The following is a 25734-nucleotide window of genomic DNA, read 5'->3' on the forward strand; positions in this document are numbered from 1 at the left end:
GTTTATGGTAAAAATGGAAACAACAATATTGAAAGACTAAATAGATTCAACCACAAAAACTCTAGCCTAACAACAACAAAGATCCACCATAACATATGAAGATTACCTAAGAAAATGCAAATCAAATGAAATCACAAAGATTATACCATCACATGTCCAATAGGGTTTGGATCTCCATTCTTCCTATATCCATTGATCTTGCTTGATATATTTTCTCTCAGATTTTATGTGTGCACAAGAGCTCAACAAAGAACGGAAATGTGGTTGCAAGTAGGCTTGATCGCATGTGAAAATTCAAAAATGTAGTTGGAGAGTCAACTGATTAGAATGATTAGCTCATTAGAATGATTAGGATTGATAATGAAGGAAGCATCTCCTTATATAGAAGACACTATATGAAATGGAGGGATAAAATTGAGAGGTGTAAAAGATAGATGGTCGGCTAGGATAAGAGGGTAGGTAGTGTAGGAATTAAGAGATGAATGACATGTGTCATGGGTAGAAAATGTTAATGAATTAATTAAATAAATAAAGATTCATTTAATTAATAGAAGAAGTGGGATCAATTAAATAAATAAAATATTTATTTAATTTAAGAGAAAAGGGTAATTTAAATAAATAAATGTATTTATTTAAATGAGAAATAAGGCTAGAAGAGGATAAATGAATTAATTAAATAAATAAAGATTTATTCAATTAATAGAAGAATTAGACTTAAAATAATTAAATAAATAAATTTATTTATTTAATTAGACAGGACAATTTTAGGTGTCTACATTTTGCCCCTCTTTGAGACAATGCAGCTTGTTGCATTGTTTCAAAGAAGATAAGATGAACTGATACAAAGTTGCCCCAAGATGGGAATGATATGCCCCCTTGAGAGATTAGATGAAAATGTCTGAAAAGATCACAGACAATCTCGCAATAAGAAAGAAAGGGTAGAATGGATTGACTAGATAGGATAGAGTGACAGCATCACGTGATAAAGAAGATTGACTCGAGAGACTAGGGCTAGAGTAGTCTATAAGATAGACTACGAGGGAAAACATCCTCATTGTCATCCAAACATCCAAGAGATGAAAGTGCAGAGAGAGCAGAGAGAAGTCAGAAGTGATGGCATTGGTTCATAGATTCAATTGCGTTCACCGATATTAGAGGCCAACAGATGTAGGAGAGCCGGTGAGTACCACAAAACATCCTTGTACTTTGTCACATTAATTGTTGTCATAAATGCATGCTAGGTATTGCAATAAATGCACTCTAGGTAGGTCTAGAAAAATGTCAAGCGGGGGGAAAAATGCTAAGGCGCGTCTACGTTGGTGCCAGGTGCGTCTGGGTAGGCTAGGCGCATCTGTGTTTGTGCCAGACGCGTCTATAATTGTAATAGTGTTTGTGCTCAATGTGAGCACGTCTGTGTCTTACAGGCGCATTTGTGTAGGATAGACACATTTATGAAGTATGCAAGCGCATTTGTGTCATGAATGCACATTTATGTCTTCAAGGTTGAATCGATATTTTTGTGATAAACATACGTTGTCGATTGGATAAGTTGTTGAGAGGATACACTCAAGCAGGTCCTCTAGGGAAGACTAGGATAGCAGATAGGGCTAGGATCGACAATTCTGTGATGGAACATATGTTGCCAATCAGGAAACTACTCAAGAGAATATAGTCAAGCAGAGCCCTAAGATAGGATAGATCGAGGCACTTTGTGATGAACAAGGAGTACCATAGAAATTGACAATTTTGTGATAGAACATACATTGTCAATTGGATTAGGCTGAAATTGACAATTATGCGATAGAACATACATTGTCAATTGGATAAGCTACTCAAGAGGATACACTCAAGTAGGTGCCCTAAAGATAGGATCAAAGCAGCACTTTGTGATGAATAGGGAATGCTACTAGGATAGAAAGCAGTACTTTGTGATGAACAGGGAGTACCACTAGGATAAGAAGCAACACTTTATGATGAACACGGAGTACCACTAGGATAGGAAACAACACTTTGTGATGAACAGGGAGTACCACTAGGATTGACATAGTTGATTTGCTTTACTACAAGAGGACCTACCCATGTTGGAGTCACGGGAGATATTCCCTTCGACTCAGAGTTTACGACTAGAGCTAACACTTGAGGATAGAGCAGTAGTTGAGGCCATGGCCTTGTGATACATTATGTATGTGCCTGAGTTTTGGGCAAACATGGGATTGGTGACTACATTAGCTGAGAGATGGCACTCAGAAACTTGCACGTTTCATTTTCCGATGGGTGAGATGACAGTCACCTTAGAGGATGTGTATAGGATACTGCAGATACTGATCGATGGGGAGTTAGTTCCTTATGATCGAGAGGGAGACAGGGATGCACTGAGATGAGTGTTTCAGGATCCAGGACTGGAGATGAGGGCTGGACATGTGGCTTGGGATACCATGACAGCGACAAGATTGGCGCTACCGATAGTGCTGGGAGGAGTGATCAGCGGATTCCTCTGTCCAGATAGGGTGACATGAGGGTTGGATGTGGGATGGGGGAGGACTCTTGAAACATTGGTGACAGAACACACTAGGTTTGCATGGGGGTCGTGTCTACTGGCACACTTGTATTATGAGTTGCATTAGTTTGTGTATCATGAATCAGTAGGAATGGGATGTGGGGTGACATTGTTGCATGTATGGGCATATGAGCATTTGTCGGTTACACGTCTGATACACTTTAGAGGCAGGGAACATGGGTGTAGCTATGTACATTTATATGATATGATTACATCACAGCCACGGATTGGGAGACTGGAGTATTGGCATAGGGTTATCGATGAGATAGACAGTGTGGTATGGAGGTCGTACTTAGACTGTGAGGAGTGGGAGGATGATGCAGTGGAGCTGCCATTTGTATTCAGGAACAGGTATCTCATAGGGAGGACACCATATGTGATTGAGAGGCAGTTGATAGATAGGGTGTGTAGGGAGTTTGGTAGGATACAACGGATGCCATGGGGTTCAGGGACGTATGTACGGACAATGAGGGATCAGGTGCATTTGGGGCCATTGCTTTCTTATGATCAGGTTGTGACACAACTGGTAGAGATGGTTCCCATGCCTTGGGATATATGGGCAGATGTGGAGGATGCAGGGATGGATTTAGAGTATACTACATATTGGGCAAAGCATCCGTTTCCATGGTTGATGGATCCAGGGGAGCCGATAGAGGGAGATGGTGGAGGTGATGGAGATGATAGTGGGGATGGCGGAGGTAGAGGTCGACGACGAAGGTGGGGCGTAGTGGTAGAGAGGAGAGTGGCTCAGAGGAGAGAGGGTGGAGAGGAGAGAGAGGCTCAACATGATCATGTAGTGAGGGGTATAGGTGGATTGTCATTATAGGTGCCAGCAACATAGGTTCCTAGACAGGTACAGGCTCCTAGACAAGTACAGGGACAGGGACGGGGACGGGGACAAGGACAGGGACAGGGACAGGGACAGGAGCATTTGTAGGAGTAGCCATAGGGACAGGGTGAGGGGGGAGAGGAGGAGGATAAGCTACTATCCTTGAGGGAGATCTTCCAGGGACAAGTAGATGAGATCCATGATCTGGAGAGGGAGACAACTAGGCTCACGAGAGAGCTGAGGGACACTGAGCGGGAGAGGGATTAGGCTATTCAATGTTATATAGAGGCTGAGACAACACTAAGGGAAGGGAGGTAGGAAACAAAGGACACAGGGTCCGGATACGCCTATGTTCTTTGGGCAGGGGAGGAGATAGGCTATTGGAGAGACCTATAATATGGAGCGGTGCTACTAGATTAGCAGGCTATGAGCTTCCGAAGACCATCACGAACAACGATGACCTCTGGAAGGAGAGACAAGAGAGATGATTTTGGGGTGGGTCCTTCCAGGGCTCAGACTCCATCGAGGCCAATTGGCTCCGAGGGAGGGAGTTCATCATAGCCTTAGAGGGCTCCATATGTATCCGTTTTTGTACCATTTTTGTATGATGATGTAGACACCTTTGGGTGATTTTGTAGCCATATGTATTTTGACATCATTGTATCTTGACACTTATGATTTTGATATATATGAGATGATTCATCCTTGCGGAAGCTATATGCATGTGTACCTATGTGATGTATGATTCTATGTGATGCTTATGATATGAATGCAAATATGTACATGAGGAAATGCAATATTTTTGTTCCTTTATGTTTTTAATATGTTATGCCAATGTGAATGTATCAAATGCAGATGAATATGATAATGCAAATAACCATTTACATGATGAGAATGTAAAATGTGCTAACATGTGTTGTGTGCAGGATGTGATGCAATTGTGATATCTATATGTATGTATGAAATACTTAATATGTGGTAGTGCATGTGTAAACTACATGAGATGCAAATGTTTTTGGTGTGTCATTGTACTCAGTCATGTGATAGAAGGCTACACAGACTCAGGAAGGACTATGGAGGTCAATCGAGAAAGGGGGATGGAAGATAAAAGATATGAAAGTGAAAGAGATTCTTGTGTATTATCATCATTGAGATTTATTATGGCAAATAGGTTATGACAATCCAGATATATGTTAGACCTAGAAAGTCATTGTACCTGTTTGCATGGAGATAGGATAGTCGCAAACAAGGAATGCCCCAGTTCATACTAGACTCTTAGTGTCCTCATATCTTTGGACAAGTCATAGCATTACTAAGAGACAATCCACAGACAACAAAATAAAAATAGGTGACGATACCCCATCCTTGCCTTTCTAGTCAAAGACATCCTGGAGATAAAATATCTAGTCGGAGACATCTCGGAAAAGCTAAAAGACATGTCACCAAAAGATAAAAGCAAAAGAAAACCAAGACTCGACACCAACATCCACCGTAGTCCTCAAGTTTAGTGTCTCTTGTCACTTGTATAAGTCTATTTGATTGTGGTCACAATGTTTACATTCACAAAAGGCTAGATAGCACTGAACCATAATGTTGTCTGAGTCTGTTGAAAGATTTGATTTGTTGAAGCCCATTGCTACTACTGTGTCTCATTTGAAACTGACTGTATCCATGCAACTGATACTTTATTGCAGATTGGCGATGCAAATGTTGCTTTATTATGGATTGTGTGCGGATAGACTGCAAAAAATTGGAAGAAACTATACTCCTCGAAACATGTGATGCGCTTAGTTCCACACCCATCACTAGACATATGATTTGCCTTAGCCACAGATAGGAGTTAATTTATTATGGATGGAAAGGGGTGAAAAGGAGGGATTATTATGAATGGCTAACCAATCTTGGGTAGATCAATAACAAGCCATGATGAGAATGGGTAAGTTTATTATGGATGGATAGGTTGTGAAAAAGGAGTGATTATTATGAATGGCTAACCAATCTTAGGTAGATCAATACCAATCCATTATGGGAATGGGTAAGTTTATTATGGATGGATAGGCTATGAGTGTGTGCAAAGTGAAGGGATGAGATTGAACCCTAAAGGAGGGAGGAGCAATGTCTCTACACATGGCGTCGGTGACCCAGTTTTCACATTGGTACTTGCACAGGGCGCCATCAAAGTGGTTTTCATCATTGGACTAATTTATTTCTCTTTACTTTTTTGGATTTTTTAAATTTTTTTTAATTTTTTAATTTTTTGATTTTTTTGTATTTTTGTGAATTTTTTGATATTTTTTTGTATTTTTGAATTAGGATATTCTAAAGAGCTATGTGTAAAACCTGTGAAGGTGCATGTTGTTGATAAGATCCTCCAAAGGTTTGCCCTCTGGAGTTGAAAGCTGATATGCATCGGATCCATAGACTGTTGTGATGATGTAAGGACCAAGCCAATTTGGTTCGAGCTTGCCCTTCTTTTCTCTGTCTTGCTGATTTTTAGGATTTTCTTTGAGAACTAAGTCACCCACCTCAAATGTGCGATGCCTGACCTTATGATTGTATCTGCCATGTTCCTTGACTGAATGATATGTAGCTCGAGTGATTGTCTTCCTCGATAAAGGAACTAAGATAGAATAACTAGTGTGTGGACTACGTAGGCCCATATACATGTCACCTAAAGAAGTTTGGGCATCCCTGACAACAAAGTCCCGTGAGGAAGCTCCATTAAAGGTCCATAATGTATCACTAGAAGGGAAAGGATGTGTGGAACAAGTGGATGAGGAATGAAGGCTTATGATTCTGAAAAGAAGTGAAAGTATCATGACATGTTGGAGACTTAGGATCAACAAGTGTTCTTTTTGACTTAAAATTTTAGAAATTTTGCCCCCAGTTATTTTGATATTAGGGGAGATCAACTCTTGTTCTTTTACTTTCATAGGAATTTTATCCTTGACTTTGATTTTTGCAGAGTCCAATAGCTTTTGATTTTGATTTGGATTGAAGGGCTTTTCTTTATTTTTGACTTTTAGATTTTTCTTTTCAAGGCTTGATTTTTGATCCCCAATGGGTAAGGGATTTGGTAATTCTTGTTGATCCAAGTCTGGGAGAGGACTGGATATGGAATGTGTGGATGAAATGGTAAGGCTATATGAGTTCTCAAGAGGGCCAGTGATACACTCAATAGATTCTTTGCTAGAACCACTCTTAGGACTATTGATATCAAGAGATGCTTGCACCACTAGAGGAGATTTGCATTCAGACTTAGTACCCACAACACTAGGTGGTTCACACCCAATTCCTTGCAAATTGTTTATAGATTGTTCCTATCGACTAAATGTGTTAGGAGATAGTGGTAGTTGATCAACATGAAAGATATACTCGCCACATCCCATGTCTTTAATCTTGAAATTTTCTTTGATCTTTGTTTTGATGTAGAAGCTTTTAGGGATTCTAGATCAACATATGTTGATGAAGGAATAGCTTCTCGATTGACTGGGATTGTTATTTCTAATCTAGGTCACAGATTGTTGCAATATATGAATGGATTAGGATCACCATCAACTGTTACTTTAACTCCATTGTGAGGAAACTTAATGCATTGGTGGTATGTAGATGGGACTTCCCTCATCTCATGAATCCATGGGCATCCTAGCAATATATTGTATCTAAGATCGAGGTCTAGGACTTGACAAATCACATCCTTTGTAATTGGACCAACTCTGAGAGGTAAGGTGACTGTTCCTTTGGATGAACGCTCTTCATCATCATATGCCTTGATGGTAATTTTGTTTGTAGCATTCACAACTTTGTCTGAATATCCCAATTGTATTATTGTGTTCAAAGTACATATATTGAGACCAGCTCCTCCATCTATCAGGACTCATTTTATGCGATGTTTGTGTAGGAAGGCTTCAATGTGTAAAGGTGCATTATGTGGTTGGCTCACGGAGGCGTCGTCAGCTTTTGTGAATGTAAGGGAGTGTGGAAGGTATCCCACCATGGCTTGAAACTGGTCCACGTTCAGATTAGTGGGGACGAAAGTGTCTCTCAAAGTTTTGTCAAGAATGACTTTATGTGCAGGGGATATGCATAAAAGTTCAAGGATGAAGATAAGCATGGGTGTTTTCCCTAACTATTCTACCAAGTTTGGTTGCTGAGGAAGCAATGTTTTTAGCTAGAGCACCTTGAAAAGTAAATTTACCTCGACGAGTTGTAACATTACATTCAAAGGTGGGTTCAGAAGAAGATCCAATGCCTTTTAGGACAACCTTGGGTCTTTGGGTAGAATTTTTCAGGCATTTTGTCCTTTATGATAATGGTAGAGACATAATTGTCCATTGAAATGTGATTAACAGTTGAATCATAGTTATAGGATGCTCTGGTATAGTCGCTTTGGTCATCTATGGCTTTGTATTTTCCCTTGTCATGTTTTGGGAATGGTTCTTTAAACATTTCATGTTATTGGTTAGATGAGTGACCCTCGATCTCAATGTCACCTCTATCAATAAGATCTTGTATAATGTTCTTCAAACGATGACAATTTCCTATTTTATGTTCTTTGCTCTTGTGATATTCACAGTATTCATCGTCATTCCACCAATTTGGTTTGACCTTTGGCTCATATGGAGGCATATCTGGAATTATTATTATTTTGTTTGCCACTAGCTTCTTGAAAGTTGGCTCAAGTGGTTCTCCCAATGGGGTGTATTTCCTTTGTGATTTTGAATTTGTTTGACTATTCACTTGATTGTTTGTAGAGCTTGATCTAGAAAAAACAATTTTGGGTCGTACTGTATTGGCATCAACAACACCATCATTGACTGTGTTCTTGTTTTTATTCCAAAATCTTGGCTTGTCTTTTCCTTTAAAGTCCTCTTTGTTTTCTTTGAATATTTTGACGATGCCTTGCTCAATTAGGACCTTCTCTATTGCTAAGCCTTTTTCAATGACATCCTTGAAGGTGGACAAACAAGCTTTCCTCAAGTCATAACCAATGTCTTTGTTGACATTTTGGGTGAACATCTCTACCATTTATTTTTGTGGAATTTCACAAGAGCATCTATTGGCTAGATTTCTCCATCTTTGTAAAAATGATGAAAAAGATTCTCCATCCTTTTGCTTGGTGTTGCACAAAGTAGTGACTGATATGTCTGTCTCTATGTTGTATGAGAAATGTTGGATAAATGCCTCTGCTAAGTCACCCCATGACTTAATTCTAGGTGGGAGTTGGGAGAACCATTCCATAGCTTGATCACCTAAGCTCTGTGGGAATAATCTCATCAAATATGTCTCTTCTGCTTCTACCTCAATGCAAGCTGTGAAAAATTGTCTTATATGTGCCTTAGGATCCCCTTTTCCTATGTACTTATCAAACTTAGGTGTCACAAAGTGTGTAGGAAATGGAGACATTGGAATGCTTTTGTCAAATGGATAGGGACATATGTCTCTCATTGTGTAAGTTGGATTTGGTGTATTTATGTCCATTTTCTTTTGTAAGTCCTTAATTTGCTGTTCCAAATTGTTCTTAGGTGAAGATCGACTTCTTGGACCATACCCCATGCCTGAACCATCGGGTGGATCAGCATGTTGCATATATGGATGGTATGGATCATACACATGTTCATATGGATGAGGTCTATAGTGATACTGCGTATAAGGACCACTTGGTATAGAGTCATGATGAGGAATGGAATATCTATTTTGTCCATATATACCATACTCTACAGGCATGTCATGAGTTTGTTCTAATGTGTTGCCCCCAAATTTGATGCACAGTTGCCTTGTGTCCAAATTTTGATCATGCCTTTGGATATCCAATTGCTTTGATGGTTGGTCCTTAGCATTGGTATGTGATTGAGTATATTTTTCTGCATAAGACTTCCATAAAGGTCTGCGAAGGTGAGTATCATAAGCTTGACCTTGTGTGTTTGAGATCTCAGGTTTTTGGAACAAAGATGATGGCGATTCAGGCACCATATGTGGTCCTCTATTGCCTCCACTATTAGGCCTCCTTTGATCCATGTTGAGGTGAGGTTGTTGCAAAGGTCAATGTTCCATTATTTGAGACATATCAAAATCATGAGGTATCTTGGTTCCACTTTGTGCCATCACTTGTAAGAAATATTGTCTTTTGTAACGAACTCCTTATATATGCTATTGTTGCAAGATTAACAGTTTGGAGGAGAAAGGTTTTATAGTGGTTTTGCAGGGTTGTTAGGCTTACTATGGAAGAAATAGAATCACAATTAATACAGAGCTCCTTTCCTTGCCACCTCTACAAATCTCCACTCACATCAAGACAGGAGAATGTAAGCATACTTAAGAACTGTATTTTATTGGATTGCTACTATGTTTATCACATGGATTATCCACAATATGGGTGGATCGGTTGTAATGTATAGATGTAATTTCTTTATGTAACCAACCATTGATAGATGTGATGTAATTTTACCAAGATAGTATCCTTGGGCAAGACTGGAGGTTTTCTTAGTTCGGTTCTTTCCTACAGATGCCCACACTGAACCGAACATGTAAAATAAAAACTTTTAAATTAATAAAATATATTATACAGCTACGACCCATTATCTATAAAACAAACAAACAAACAAACAAACAAAACAAAACATTTGCTGAGAGCCCTGAAGAAACAGAAAAACAACAGAAGAAAAAATAACAGTGATAAAAACAGAATGGAACTCAAATATATATATATATATACTAAGACAAAAAATATTTGATTACATATATTTATCAAAACACAGAGCTGCTGCTTTTTCTTATGCTCGGAAAATTGAAAACCTGAATCCCCTGTTTGTTTTCAGCTACAGCAAATACTAACTTTCTGCTCTTTCTTATTACCAACAAAACTATCTTCTACTCATTGTAAATGCCCAGCCAAAACAAAAGAAGCTATTAAGAGAATTTAAATCTACAGCAAGTAAAAAATTGAGCATAAGTTCACGGTTAAATTCACATGTAAAACTTAGTCCAGTATGCATTGAACGGAGGCAAAAATGAGATGGAGAGAGCTGGAGAAATGAAAATTCACACGCTTGATTGCATGGACAACATACGCTTACATTTCCTATGATTAAATGTGGTCTAGGGAGAAGTAAATGTGGTGGTTGTGATTACATTTCCTGTGATTAACTAAAAATTTTCTAAATACTCTTTTTACATCCATGCAGAATAAAACATGGACAAGAAGAGCGAAGCTAAGGCTATTTCCATGCGGAATAAAACATGGACAAAAAGGGGAAAGCTAAGGCTATTGGCATTGATCTTGGGACAACTTACAGCTTGTGGGAGTGTGGAAGCATGACAGAATTGAAATTATTCCTAATGACCAAGGAAACAGAATCACTCCCTCAATGGTTGCTTTTACCCCCAATGAAAGACTCGTTGGAGATGTTGCCATGTTCCAGATTTCAACTAATCCCAGAAACACTGTGTTTGATGTCAAAAGACTCATTGAAAGAAGATACAATGATCCCTCTGTGCAGTCTGACAAAAAATTGTGGCCATTCATCATCGTTCCAGGCAAAAATGACACATAAGACACTTTTATATTGTTTTTAATTGCAAAAACTTGTTCCCGACCCAATCTGCATTAAATTTCCTTTTGCATTTGTCTCAACATTCATGAGCTTTCTATCAAATACTTATCCCATGTAATGACTACCATGATATCAAATACTTATCCTTTCAGACCTTAGAGATTGTGATGGATGAACCACAATCAAAACCATTTGTACGCTTTCCAAACCCTATATTATACCATCAAGATCACAGATCGCAGCTTCAAAGTACATATCGAATGATTACTCTAATATGATTATTCTTTTAACTACCTTATTCCTACTCTACTCTCTTTGCTCTTCCTTCACACACATCATTAACTGATCAATGAACTACTAATTCAACACCCATACAAATTTGAATTTAAAGTGGCTACTTTAATGGAGACTCAAACCATGTTCAACAGGCAAATTTAAATGTCTTCAAACCTCTGTATAAATTTATTCCTTCTCAAACTGGTCTGGTTTCTTTCTTCCTGTGCAGTCTTGCAATGTAACACCTCCCTTTCAATGGTCCTTCAAACTGTAACACCCAACAAAATGGTAGTGACTTACATTTATTTATTCTCAACCAGTTTATACTTGCCTTTGGCGCCTTCCTTTACCAATAGTACTTCTCCCTGATCGCTGAAAAGGCACAAATAACTGTTGTTTCAACAGGTATCCTATGCTCCAAATGATCCTTACATCTTTGCACGCTGGGAAGCCTCACACCAATTATTCCTTGCAGCAGCGATGGACTTGTATGCTCCCTCCAACAGTGATTAAATTGTATGCACTGCAATTTCTCCTTCCAATACGAATCACACGATTTTGGTAGGGAATAGTTGTTGTTGTTGTGTATCAATTTACGCAAAAATTCACATATATTTTATTCTCTGAGACGAATCACCATTATTTTCATCCCACTTCCATTTTTACCTCTTTATTGCTCTGATACCAATGTAAAGCAATATTGAAAATTTACATTGCAAATAATAACAAAAATAAAAAGGATTTTATTATAATCATTCTGATCAAATTACATTCAATACATTGGCTTGCTTTATCTGGAATTTATTAAATGTAAATCTTAATTTACTAACAAAACCTAAGTATTTTCTTTTATGTTAAGCACCAACATTTCAATGACAATTTGTTCAATTGGGCTAGAATTTCCTCAATTTTTGCATCATCATTCTCATCCAGCCATTCCTCAGCAGTATTTAGTGCCCCGGTGATAGCATCTGCAAATCTTGTTGTTATCGTCCCATTGCTCTTGGCCACTGTCACCCTACTTTTCATGTTACAAGTATAACATTCTAGAGTGTTTTTGGCCCAATGCTTCTTTGCCATTTCTTCATCCTCTTTTCCGAATATCTCTTCATCAGCCACCATTCTATCTATCTCTACTTTGTTCAGTCTCTCACGCTCATTTGTAACAGTAATCTGATTGTTTGCCCCTGTTCCCACATCCTGGGCAGAGGCTGTAAGAATTCCCTCTTCATCCACTTCAAAGCAAACTCTAATCTGTGGCACCGCACACCGGGCAGGTGGAATCCCACTGAGGAAAAATTCGCCCAGCAGATTGTTGTGTTCAACCAAAGATCTCTCGCCTTCATAAATTGGAAAAATTACACCTGTCTGGTTATCATACAGAGTGGTGACATACGTCTCTTTTAGAACAGGAATGGGAGTATTGCGGGGAACTACTACGTCCATGACACCATTGTTGACTGAAATTCCAAGACTCAAAGGAGTGACGTCCACCAAGACTAAGTTGATGTTTTCCTTGTTCAGTACAGCTGCCTGCAAAGCTGCGCCATAATCAACTGCCTCATTTGGGTTTACACTTTTGCAGAGCTCCTTTCCCTCATAGCTTTCTTTACATCACACTGGAGGTATTGCTCGGCTATCTTCTTCATTTTAGCCAATACCATGGACGAGATTTCCTCAGCTGCAAATACTCTCTTTTCACCTTTGTAAGCCACTTCAACCATAGGCTTGCCATTCTTGCCTGCAACGATGGTGAATGGCCACAATTTTTTGTCAGACTGCACAGAAGGATCACTATATCTTCTTCCAATAAGTCTTTTGACATCAAAAACTGTGTTTTTCGGATTGGTTGAAATCTGAAAGTTGGCAGCATCTCCAACGAGTCTTTCATTGGAGGTGAAAGCAACCATGGAGGGAGTGGTTCTGTTTCCTTCGTCATTAGGAATTATTTCAATTTTATCATGTTTCCACACTCCCACACAGCTGTAGGTTGTCCCAAGATCAATGCCAATAGCCTTAGTTTTCTCCTTTGTGTCTATGTCTATGTCCATGTTTTATTCTGCATGGATGTAAAAAGAGTATTTAGAAAATTTTCATAGCAAATGTAATTAAAACTACCCCATTTACTGCTCCCTGGACCACTCTTCACTCTCCGCCGTAACCATATTTTGTCCATCCACTCCATCTCAGTTCATTGCATACTGGCCAATTTTTTTAATGTGAAGTTAATAGTGAACTTATTCCTCAGTTTCCTATAGATTTAAACTCAATTAATAAAAAAAAATCTGGTGGGCATATACGATGGCTAGAAGACAGTTATGTTAGTAATATGAAAGTCAAACAGGGATTCTGTAATAAAAATTACAGTTTTTAATTTGCATGTTTGTGTATGATAAATTCTAGAAAAAACACTGAGAAACTATATAATGATTCGGAAAACAAGTTAAATAAAGAAATAATTTCTGTAGCAAATTATGTCATTTGTTCGTTTCTGTTCTTCTATCAAATAAAACATTTATTCAACAACTAATATGAAAAAATTGGGATATGACTTACAAATTACAGTCTAGGAGTAACTCTCTGGATCTTTGTAATGGCAATAACTTTTGTTGATCTTCCTCATTGTAAATTTGCAATACTAATACAGAGTATATATAAAAAACAATGATAAGAATGCTTTTAAAGTTAAAAAGAAAAAGAAAAAGAAAAATCTTTAAAATATGATTACATTTAAATATAAATTTCTATATTTATATTTAAATATTCAAGATAAGTTTATTAAAAGTATTTTAGAAATGAAAAAATATTTATATTCTATTTTTTTCTTGATCTCTCTAATTATAAATTTGCATTAGTAATAAAATATATATATTTAAAAACAATGATAAGAGTGAATGTTTTTAAAGATTAAAAAATCAAAAACTTAAAATTATCTTTGAAAAATGGATTTCTCATATGCAGACAACCAGAAATATTCTTTAAATAAATGATGATAACAACAAGTATGACGTAGGCATACATAACTAGGAGTGATTGAGGAGGCATACAACTTTAAATAAGTCAATATGTCTTATAATATAACATTCCTATTTTTAAATTTTAAAAAATTATATCTACCCTGCAATATAATAATAATAATTAGTTGGTGATTGAGTTTTATATTTTAAAATTAGAAATTAGTGTTATAAGAGTAAATTTATAGAAATGATAAATTTTATAGGATTTTTAATATTTGTTTATATTTAAAAAATAAATGTCTATTTTAAATTGTTTTTTTTTTGTTTTTTTATTGATAACCTTAAAGTGATTTTTCTATATAAATATATATGAATTTTATTATTTTTATATTTATGAAAATATAGGTAATAATTTTTCTGAAAATTTTTGAATCTAGGGTTTGAGGTTGCGTATTACGTATTGCTTTCTTCAGACCGCATTTACTGCGGGATTTTTGCGTTTATTATGGCTTTGACCAACTTTAGCCCAACAGTTGATGCTGGTGCTGCAGTTGCTATGACGGACCCTCATGGCGCCTCAGAACAAGCGCCCTCACAAATTTGTTTTGAAAGTGTTTCACGAGGTATGTCCTTGCCCGATGTTGTACTTCATGTTCAAGATTTTGATAATGCCTGTGAGTGGCTTCAAAAATGCACTTTGATAGGATATTTTGTGGGTAGGATCCCTCCTGAAAGCATGCTTCGTGATTGGCTAGCCAAAGCCTGGTCTCCTCATGGATTCCGGCTTGATGGCGTCCAAAGTCTCACGAAGGGTTTCTTTTTGTTTTGCTTTTCGAACCCTTCCCATGTTGAGGCTATCCTCTCCCATGGGCCATGGACTGTTCGGTCTTCCCTTCTGGTTTTTCAGTGTTGGTCTCGCAACTTTTTTGTCTCAGATGACAAAAAATTGCGGGTACCGCTCTGGGTTGAGTTCCCTGGTCTTCCTTTGCCTTGTTGGCCTTTCATGCAAACCATTTCTCAGTCTGTTGGCAAATTTGTTTGCCTTAAGCTAGACCATTTTTTTAATGCTCGCCCTCAAAAAAGGGTTTGCGTTGAGGTTGACCTTTCATGCAACCTGAAAGAAACTGTTGATATCCAAGTGGGAGGCAATACCTTCACCCAGAAGGTGTTTTAATTGAACCTTCCCAACACTTGTTATCAGTGCCAGTCGGCAAAAAAAAAGATCAAGGATTGTCCCTTGGCTACTCCAAAAATAAAACCCCCTGTTAAGGAGTTCATCTCTCGACCTATGGAGGGAGCTAAAAAGGATGAATGGACCACTGTAGTTCGCAAAGGCAAAAACTTTGCAACTTGGGCCCAAAAAACTCTTGTCGGTTCCAGTTCTCAGCCGATGGTGGAACCTCCTACACAGACACCGTCTACCAAGGCGGTTTCTACTTCGGTTTCAAACCCTGACCAGTAGGGGAAGGACTCTTTTGAGGGTGTCGCTCAACCACCTTGGGTGCGCACTCCTCAGGCTGCGTCTGCGATTTCTGCTCCATACTCTTTGCGCCACTCTCATAGCCCTTCTGGGCGTGCCGAGATTGCAGATGGTGGTTTAGAAAAAAAGACGAGTTATTTCTGGTGGGGATTCATATTTTTTCCGCAATAGCTTCTCCTCTCTTGGGGATGAGGAAGATATGCAATTTTTCTCATGAATTACATCTCATGGAATGTCTGAGGTCTCATTGACCTCACCAGAAAGTATTATGTTTGAGATGCTTGTCAACGTGTTGTAGGCCTCGATGTTCTCTGCTTCCAGGAAGTCAAAATTGTTGGTTTCATGTTCAATACTGCATGTCGTGTTATTTGGCTGGATAGCCTTGTTTTTGCCTCCCAGCATGAAGCTGGTTGAGGTGGAATTCTTACACTCATTTCACCTTGTTGGCTCTCTGCAGTTATTTCTCATGGTTTTGATCCAATGCAGCGTGTCATCTGGGTTTTGTTGTCAAATGATAATCATTCTGTTGGGATCGTTAATTTTTATGCTCCTAATGATGTGGTTGATAGATCATATCTATGGCATTGGATTGCTGACAATCTGCCACCTGCAACTTGGGTCATGTATGGGGACTTCAATATGGTTGAGGTGGCGATCGATAAGGACTAAATTTTTGCTTTTCCCTGGATAGTTGGTGAGCGGGAAGTCTAGTAATATATGCATAATAAGTTGGTTCTTTTCGACCCCAACACCAACCGTCGCCACCCTGGTGGGGTCTGGCACACTTGGTCTAATTTTAGAGCTGACTCTGACAGAATTCTTAAAAGGCTTGATCGTGCTATGATAACTGCACAATCTTTTTTTCTTTTTCTGAAGATCAAGATCTACCTATCACTCCTCTTGTTGATGTGACACTGTCCGATCACTTCCCCGTAAATTTTAGCATTGAATAGCAGCCAGCTAGGCAGCGTCCTTCCAAAACATAGTTCTGCCTCAACATGTCTCTCCTGCATCATCAAACCATGATGGCCCACATTCAAAGGGTTTGGAATTTAGAGCCAAGGGCTCATCATCACACTAGTTGGATTGTGTGGTAGCATGACGCCATCATCCGCTCTACAAGGTTTCTGTGCATTTATGGTAGACAACTTGTCATGTACCGTAGGTGGTTGTATGATGTGACCACCAAAGATCTATGTGCTGCCACAGAAGCTCTGGCCTTGAATCCTTTTGATTCTAACCTACAACTTTGTTTAGCCCAACTTCGCCATCAGAAACAAGTTGCAGATAGCCATTCTACTAGAGGAGCTCAAATCAAAGTCAGGTTACACTAGATCAAGGTGGGCGATAGAGCCTCCAAGGAATTTTTCCTAGCTTTGCGTGCTTGTCATACCTCTATAGGGATCAAGAAAATCAAAGAGGGGCAAGCTCTTCTCACTGAGTTGCCTGATATTTTGCAAGCCTTTGTCCATCATTATGAGAAGGTGTTCACAACGCAGAGAGACTCTTTGACCAAAGCCCAATCTTTGCAAGATTGCTTAGTAGTTGTTCCCAAATGCCTTTCCAAGTCTCAACAGGCCTTCTGTGATCTCTTACTGACCATTGACAATCTCAAGGAAGCTGTTTTTTCTATGGCAGATAATAAAGCCCGTGGGTGTGATGTCTTCCCTTGTGAATTATACAAAGCTCTTTGGCCTTGTGTTGGTCCTGACCTCCATAAGGTCTATCTAGAAGCTTTTCATTCCCAATCCCTAAGAAAAATGATTAACCGAGGTAACATCAAGTTTATCCCTAAAGCTAGGGATCCAAAGGAAATTAGCAATTGGAGGCCTATTACCTTGCTCAATGTCTCATACAAGATCATTGCCAAAGCCTTGGCTCTCAAGATTCGCCATCTTCTACCTCTTGTTGTTCGTCCGGAGTAGACTGGATTTATCAAGTCCAGGTTTATTTTGGACAATATTATTGTCGTTTGGGAAGGGATGGACTGGGCCAGACACTCTAAACAATGGGTAATCTTTCTTAAGATTGACTTCTCTAAGGCATATGATTGCATTGAGTGGCCATTTATCTTGGCTATGCTCAAAGCCCTTGGCTTCGGTCCCAGATTCACTCAGTCTATCTAGATGCTATTCGGAGATGCCTCAGCCTGTATCACCATTAATGGCTGGCAGTCTAAGGCTTTTGGCATTTTCAGATCCATTCTCTAGGGATGTCCTCTGGCTCCTGCTTTATATGTTCTTGCGACGGAAGGGTTTGGTTACTTACTTGCTAATGCTATCTCTATTGGGTGTGTCCGCGGTATCTCCGTTCCTAAGTCACCTTCTCAACTTGTCAATGGTCACTTTGCAGATGATTCCTTCCTCACTCTCATTGAGGAAGAAGACAATGTGCATGCCACTCTTCAATGTCTGAACACCTTTTGCTTGGCTTCTGGTTCAGCCATTAAATGGCACAAGATGCAATGTTATAGGTAGTCTTTTCTTCCTGCCCCGCCTTGGATTCTTTAATATGACTAGAATTGGCTTCATCATGGAGAATTTTTTCTCTTTCTAGGCATTCCCATTGCCTTTCAAGCTTCGCTTGTGGATCTTTGAAATGTTGTTTTAGCTAGGATTGAGAAAAAGTAGGCCTACTGGATTACCAAGCCTCTCTCTCTGGCTGGTAAATTCCAAATTTGTTCTAAGGTGTTCGCTGCCACCCATGTCTATTATTCCTCATGTTGGGCTCCTCCTAAGGCCTCTTACATGAAGTTGGAAAGACTTCGGTGAGATTTTCTTTGGGCCCCTGGGTCTGACCATCAAGGCTTCCACAGGGTCGCTTGGGATTATTGTTGTCTTCCCAAGGAGTCCGGAGGGCTCGACCTTATTTCTACCCAGAAACAAGGGCTTGCCTTATGTGCTAAATGGATTATCAGAGCCTTATCTAGCGACGAGACCTGGAAAATCCTTCTTCAGCATTGCATTTCTTTAGGATTTCTTGCCAACAGGATGGCTTGGAAGGGGATTGGTTTTCAAACCCTGCTCATTATGAAAGACCCCATTCAAATCCAGGGTACTTTTATGGTTAAAGCATCTGGCATTCTTGGGAAGCTATCAAGCCTTGGCTTCGATGGGCGGGTGATGGTTTTCGTGACGGGATATCCATGAATCAACACAACCTCTGGGGGTCACATCTTTTTCAAGTGCAAGGGTTACCACTGGCCAAAATCCCAGGTGTTAGTGCTCTACGTTTTCACAAACGAGGCATTAGAACACCTAAGGATCTATTTTCCAGAGCTTCTATGAGCCTCTGATCGTGGGAGGATTTGGGTTAGTGCAGGATCATGGGGGGCCAAAAAGTGGCGATGTGAAAAAAATAGCCTTCTCCACTCACCTAAAAACGCGAAAAATCCGTGTTGACTTTTTGCTTGGCCTGGGTGTCAGTACACCTTGGCATGGTAATTACCTAATCAAATCGGATATCCGATTTTTATTTGTAATTTTAAATTTAAAAAAAAATTATATAATATATAATATAATGTAATATTATATATTACATATTATATAATATATAATATAATATAATGTAATATTATATATTACATATTATATAATATATAATATATTATTATATTACATTATATATTATATAATACATAATATATAATATAATATTAGATTATAAAATATTATATTATATTATATTATATTATATATATAATGTAATAATATATTATATAATTATATAATATAATAATATATTATATATATTAACTCTTCACAATCCTCTGCTTTCATAGCTAAATTAGACATGTTGAAAGCATATGATAAAGTATATTGGTCTTTTCTTTTGAGAGTGCTTAAAAAGTTTGTCTTTTCGGATAAGTGGTGCAAATGGATCAAAAATTGCCTCTCTGGGGCACATTTTTCAGTTATTATTAATGGTAATCCTTCTAGTTTTTTTCGAGCCACTCAAGGAGTTCGACAAGGTGACCCATTAAAACCTTTTCTCTTCATTATCATGGCAGAAGCTTTTAGCAGATTGGTCAATAACCAACTGATTCTGGGTCTCTAGAAGGGGATATGCATTCCTAATACCTCAATTTCTATCACTCACACTTTATTTGCAGATGATGCACTTTTATTTGGATGTTCCAATATTCAAGAAGCAAGGAATATTAAGAAAATATTGGACATATATACTTCCAAATCTAGGCAGAAAATCAGTGCTCAGAAATCTAAATTTTTCATATTTAATACTCCTAAAATAGTGTCTAACAACATTATCCATACATTGGGCTTTACAGTGGATTCTCTTCCATCCTCATACTTGGGTATCCCTTTCTTTATGGGAGTAGGGAAACCTTCTTTTTGGAATTTTTTGATTGATAGATTAAAATGAAGAATTTCTATGTGGAAAGCTAGATGGTTATCTCTATCAGGCAGAATCCTTCTTGTCAAAACGATTTTGGCCACAATCCCAAACTATTACATTTTAGTCCTTCAAGCACCAAAATTTGTTGTTTCCCATATCGAGAAAATTATTCAAAATTTTATTTGGAAAGGTAATCTATCAGAAGATAAAAAGATCCCACTTGTGTCTCTTAACAAAATGACTCCAAGTAAATGTACGGACAGGGTTGGACTACACGATCTTTCAAAAAGGAAGAAGGCCTTTGGGGGAAAATTGGTTTGGAATATTTATGAAAAAACACATGCTTTGTGGTGTCAAATTATGAAAGCAAATTATTTATAATATCCTACCCCATCACGTATATTTACTATCCTTGATCCTCCATCAGGGTCTACAGTTTGGAACTTCATGATGGCTTCTAGGAATGTGATTACTAGATATTTATCGTGGCAAGTATATAATGGAAAAGATGTCAACTTTTGGCATGATTCATGGAGTGGTCTTCCCCCTATTAATCTTGAGGAATCTCTAGTAGATGTGATCCCTATATTTATCTCTCAATGGGGATCTCACCTTTATGATTACATACATGATCTTGAGAAGCCTTCAAATCGTGTCATTTGGAAGAAGCCAGATTTACTCCCAATCTCTCCGGATCAAAAGGTAAAATTTTCTTTGATTCTCAAGAACCATATTATTTTTATCTCTAATGGTTTGGACAAATTGATATGGTGCCCTACGAAGAACAGAAAGTACTCTATCAAGGAAGGGTATAAGGCAATTCATCAGATGTCTATTCAATCCTCTCCACAAGGAGCTTATAACTTTTGTTGGAACAACAGTATTCTTCCTAAGGCAAGGATGTTTTCTTGGCTTTCTTTACACAAGAGAATACTTACCAGTGAGAGACTTGATAAATTGAATATTGCACACCCATTTGCCTGTGTACTTTATGGTGAGCATAGTGAAACGTTAGATCATCTCCTCCTCCAATGTGATTTTGCTCATTATTGTTGGATGTTTGTGCTTGCTAAGCTTTCCTTTAGCATCCCTCTACCAAATAACGTATGGGATTTGTTCCAGTCATGGCCAGTCTTATACCCATCCTCTATTTTTGCATGCATTTGGAAAGTGATCCCATCCACAGTAGTATGGTCACTTTGGTGGGAAAGAAATAAGTGTATTTTTAGAAAGCAAACATCTCCTCTTTCTAATGTTTTCAATCACATTGAACAATCAGTTACATAACTAGTTAATGCTCATGTATCAAATCAGTTCAATCCAAATATGGAGTTTACTTCCTAGGATGGTCAAGTTATTAATTGCTGGAAGGGCTATCACCTTGCTTGCCGAGAGTGAGAACTAGTAAAATTGATAGAAATAAAGTGAAATGGTGTCCCCTAGATTCAACACATTTCAAGTTGAATTTTGATGGCTCTTCTAAAGGGAACCCGGGTGATGCGGGAGTAGGAGTATGCATAAGGGACCACACAGGGTGTGTTTTTGCTTTGGAATAAGCTTCTATTCCACCTGGCACTAGCAAATTTGTAGAGGCATATGCTTTGCTTGAAGGTATTTTACTAGTTAAAAAACTGAACAGGTTAGTGCAGGATCAAGGGGGGCCAAAAAGTGGCGATGTGAAAAAAATAGCCTTCTTCACTCACCTAAAAACACGAAAAATCTGTGTTGACTTTTTGCTTGGCTTGGGTGTCAGTACACCTTGGCTTGGTAATTACCTATGCAAATTGGATATCGGATAAAATCGGATAACGGATTTTATCCGATATCCGATTTTTATTTGTAATTTTAATTTAAAAAATATATTATATGTTACGTATTATATAATACAATATTATATATAATATAATATAATATTATATTATATTATATAATATATAATATAATATAATATAATATAATACGTATTATATAATATTATATATTATATAATATTGTATTATATTATATATTATAATATAATATTATATTATATTATATATAATATATAATATAATATTATATATAATATAATATAATATAATATAATATAATACATATTATATAATATAATATAATATAATATAATATAATATAATATAATATAATATAATATAATATTATATATAATATAACATAATATTATATTATATAATATAATATTATATTATATATTATATAATATTGTATTATATTATATAATATAATATAATATTATATAATATTATATTATATATTATAATATATATAATATAATACAATACGTATTATATAATATAATAATATATTATGATATTATATATGTTATTTAAAAATAATTTAAGTGTTGAAATCGGATATCCGATAAAATCGGCAGATATCTGATTTTCTGAGACTTTTATATTTCGACAGTGACAGACCCATGAGCCATTTTAACTCACAGGGTGCGCAAATTCGTCAAAATCCGATATCCGCTCCATCCGATATCCGGTGTTTTGACAAAAAATTGCTAAAAAATAGATTTCGAGGTAAGAATTTTGTCGTTTTGAATCATTTTCATTCATTTTTTGTATTTTTTGTGAATGTTTATTTGATTTTTCATTGAAAATATGGTTTTTTTCATGAAAACTAGGTTTTTATTAAATCAAATGCTTGATTGTTTAAATTTGTTAACTAAATTTAATTGTTTACATTAAATTAGGTTAGAAATGGGGGAAAACAATGAAAACACTGACCAACCACAACTGCAACAACCAAACCCTCATTTGCCAAACCCCCCCTCAATTCAAGATTTGATTGCACAAAATTTGAATGAATTGAGGGGGATTGCAGAAGTATATCGTAGGATCCCTCATCTAAACCCATTGTTTGATCCTCTCATGTCGATCGTAAAAAGTATGGAAACCATGACTGAGGAGCACGATGTCACCCTTTTGTGGCGAGATTCTATGAAGGAAAAATATGCAGATGGCTTGTCGTATAAGGATATCAAGGATCTTGAGATATCCAAAGCCGAAATCGCCTCATTGTTTGTCAATCCCCGTACTGGTCAGCCCGTAGATCCCAAAAAAACAAAACTTTCTATCAAATGGTGCACAAATGATGGGATTGTGAAAAAAATTTAGGATCGTTGGTGGATGGTTTTCGACAAACCACCCAACAACAATCTTGATATCCCCTTCTATTTCATAAAAAAATTGTATGCTGAGTTTGTTTTACACAAACATGTGAACTACTTTGACATCCAACCTTTCCAGGGTGTAGGTTTAGGTATGCCCCAAAATAGACCTGGGGCAGTCAGAGTAGTCCAGGGCCCATATGTCCCCCCTCCTCCTGTTGATCCCCCACCTGTAGTTCAGCATCCTGATATCATTTGTGAGGCGGCTTCACAGACCATATCGGCTATTCACTCTTTGAGTAGCCTTTTGGTTTCTCAGGCTGCGTCAGTAGCTCAGCCTACTCTTGATGGTAGCGATGCATCTGGTGTCGGTGACACGTCATCCTCGGCTCCACACATATGCATGCCCCATAGTTGTGTCATGTGTGGGCATGTATGCTTGGGTCCAAGTGGATAGCCCGTTGATCCTGCTGTGGATAGTGCAGATTACGAGGTGCATGAGATGCATGATGCACCAGAGGTTATTACATAGACTAGAGGATACCCTGGGGAGTCCTCACATGCTAGAGGCGAGGAGGCACCATCATCATACATTGATGATGTATTGGTAAGATTTGTGTTTTCACAGTTCATGTTATATTTTAATTAAATATTTATAAATTAGATAATATTAAGTACTAATTTTTATTTACATGGTCTATTTAACAGTTGATGATCGAGGATGAGTTGAGACAGATTCAGGGGGGCACCTTGTCGGCCATTTCATTTGGCCTCGATAGCTTGATGGTACATATATTATTGCACCTAGTCATTTGTATTTTATTGTACATACATGCTCATCATTTATATTTGTATTAATTAGACTATGTAGTAACTTGCATGTATATCTTATTTTACTCTTGTAGGGGACAAGTAGCACGAGTGCGGTGCAGTGTGATCTAGGATCTGGTAGTGCAATTGGAGACAAGGGAAAGGTAATTGAATGCAAATATGATTGAATGAATAGTTTAAATAACTTATAGTGATTATACATGTCTAGACATAGATTGATAGTTTCATATACTTGTTGTGTATATATACAGAGAACTCTTGGCTTCACATCCTTGATGACTACACCCAGTATACCTGAAGAAGAAGAGATGCCTCGAGTAGATGTGTGTTTATTTTATTATTTGATTAGTAGATATAATTTGTTATTATCAGTGACAATCATATGCTAACTTGTATCAATCTCATGTTTCTGAACATATGTAGGTTGTGTATCAAAATATTCAAAACATACCTCCTCTACCAAAGACATACATCAAGAGTCCTGCAAAGATGAAGAGAAAATGTGGAAAACATGAATTATTCAATTAAATAGTTCATTTTTATGTTAACTTTTCGAATGTAAATTATATAATATAACTAATATTAATCATGGTTTTTTTTTCTTGTGCAGGATCCTTCAGAGCCGAGCAGTGCGGCGAAGAGGATCGATTTTGATGATCCATCAGCAGCTTAGGATGTTATAGATAGTTTTGGGATGCTTACATGTCTAGTTGGCATGTATATTTTGTATATGGACATACATTCACGTATTTAGACATACATTTTGTTTCAGTTGGCGTTTATGCCATATTTGTGTATGGACATACATTTGTAATCATTCGACATTTTTATATATACAGAAGTTGATATTCGATCATATAAATTGTTGCTCATCTGTGTGTGGTGTTATCATGGAAATCTTTAATCTTCATTCCAATAATTAACAATGGTTAATAATGTCTATTTAATGAACAATACAATTCATTTCATTTCATCGTAAGTGTTGTTTTTATAATGAATAATATAATTCATTTAATGAACAATACAATACAATTTATTTAATGAACAATACAATTCATTTAATCAACAATACAATACAATTCATTTAATCAACAATACCCTACGCATGTTCCTATTTTGCCCCCCCACTTGATCGAACGCTCGGGGTCATACCCTACCAGCGTCGTCCCTTGAGCACCCTAAGTTCTCAAAATTATCAAACTTTGATGGGCCCTAACTCGGAATCCATGGCACCTACGAATGATTCATTTGAACCTACGGGGCCACGAGAGGGGTCCCTACAAAATCCTATCTCGGTATTTCAATTTGCCCTATGGTTTTATTAGGGCAACAATTTTTCGGTTGGCGAAAAAATCATCAGTCTCACTCAATGGAATGTTGTCGCATGGTCGATTTCTTGTTCAGCTCATCGCGATGATGAACCGTTGGCTCTGACATGTCCAATTAGGAATTATTACCCTACGCATGCTCCCGTTTTGCCCCCCCACTTGATCAAACGCTCGGGGTCATACCCTACCGGCGTCGTCCCTTGAGCACCCTAAGTGCTCAAAATTGTCAAACTTTGACAGGTCCTAACTCAGAATTCGTGGCACCTACAAATGATCCATTTGAACCTACGGGGCCATGAGAGAGGTCCCTACAAAAGCCTATCTTGGTTTTTCAAGTTACCCTATGGTTTTATTAGGGCAGCAATTTTTCAGTTGGTGAAAAAATCGTCAGTCTCACTCAATGGAATGTTGTCGCGTGGTCGATTTCTCGTTTA

The 25734-nt window shown here is 37.6% G+C and overlaps 1 protein-coding gene across 1 annotated transcript; it reads right to left on the reverse strand.

Annotated features, from left to right (window-relative positions):
- Window positions 1-12064: 12064 nt before the first annotated feature.
- LOC131055710 (heat shock cognate 70 kDa protein-like) lies at window positions 12065-13266 on the reverse strand. The gene is made up of 2 exons (XM_059212213.1): window positions 12877-13266; window positions 12065-12805 (listed from the first exon to the last, which is right to left on the reverse strand). Exons 1-2 carry the CDS (start codon window positions 13264-13266, stop codon window positions 12065-12067), a joined length of 1131 nt encoding a protein of 376 aa, XP_059068196.1.
- Window positions 13267-25734: the final 12468 nt, after the last annotated feature.

The sequence above is a fragment of the Cryptomeria japonica genome, chromosome 10, assembly GCF_030272615.1.
Source record: "Cryptomeria japonica chromosome 10, Sugi_1.0, whole genome shotgun sequence".
In the NCBI taxonomy this organism is placed as follows: domain Eukaryota; kingdom Viridiplantae; phylum Streptophyta; class Pinopsida; order Cupressales; family Cupressaceae; genus Cryptomeria; species Cryptomeria japonica.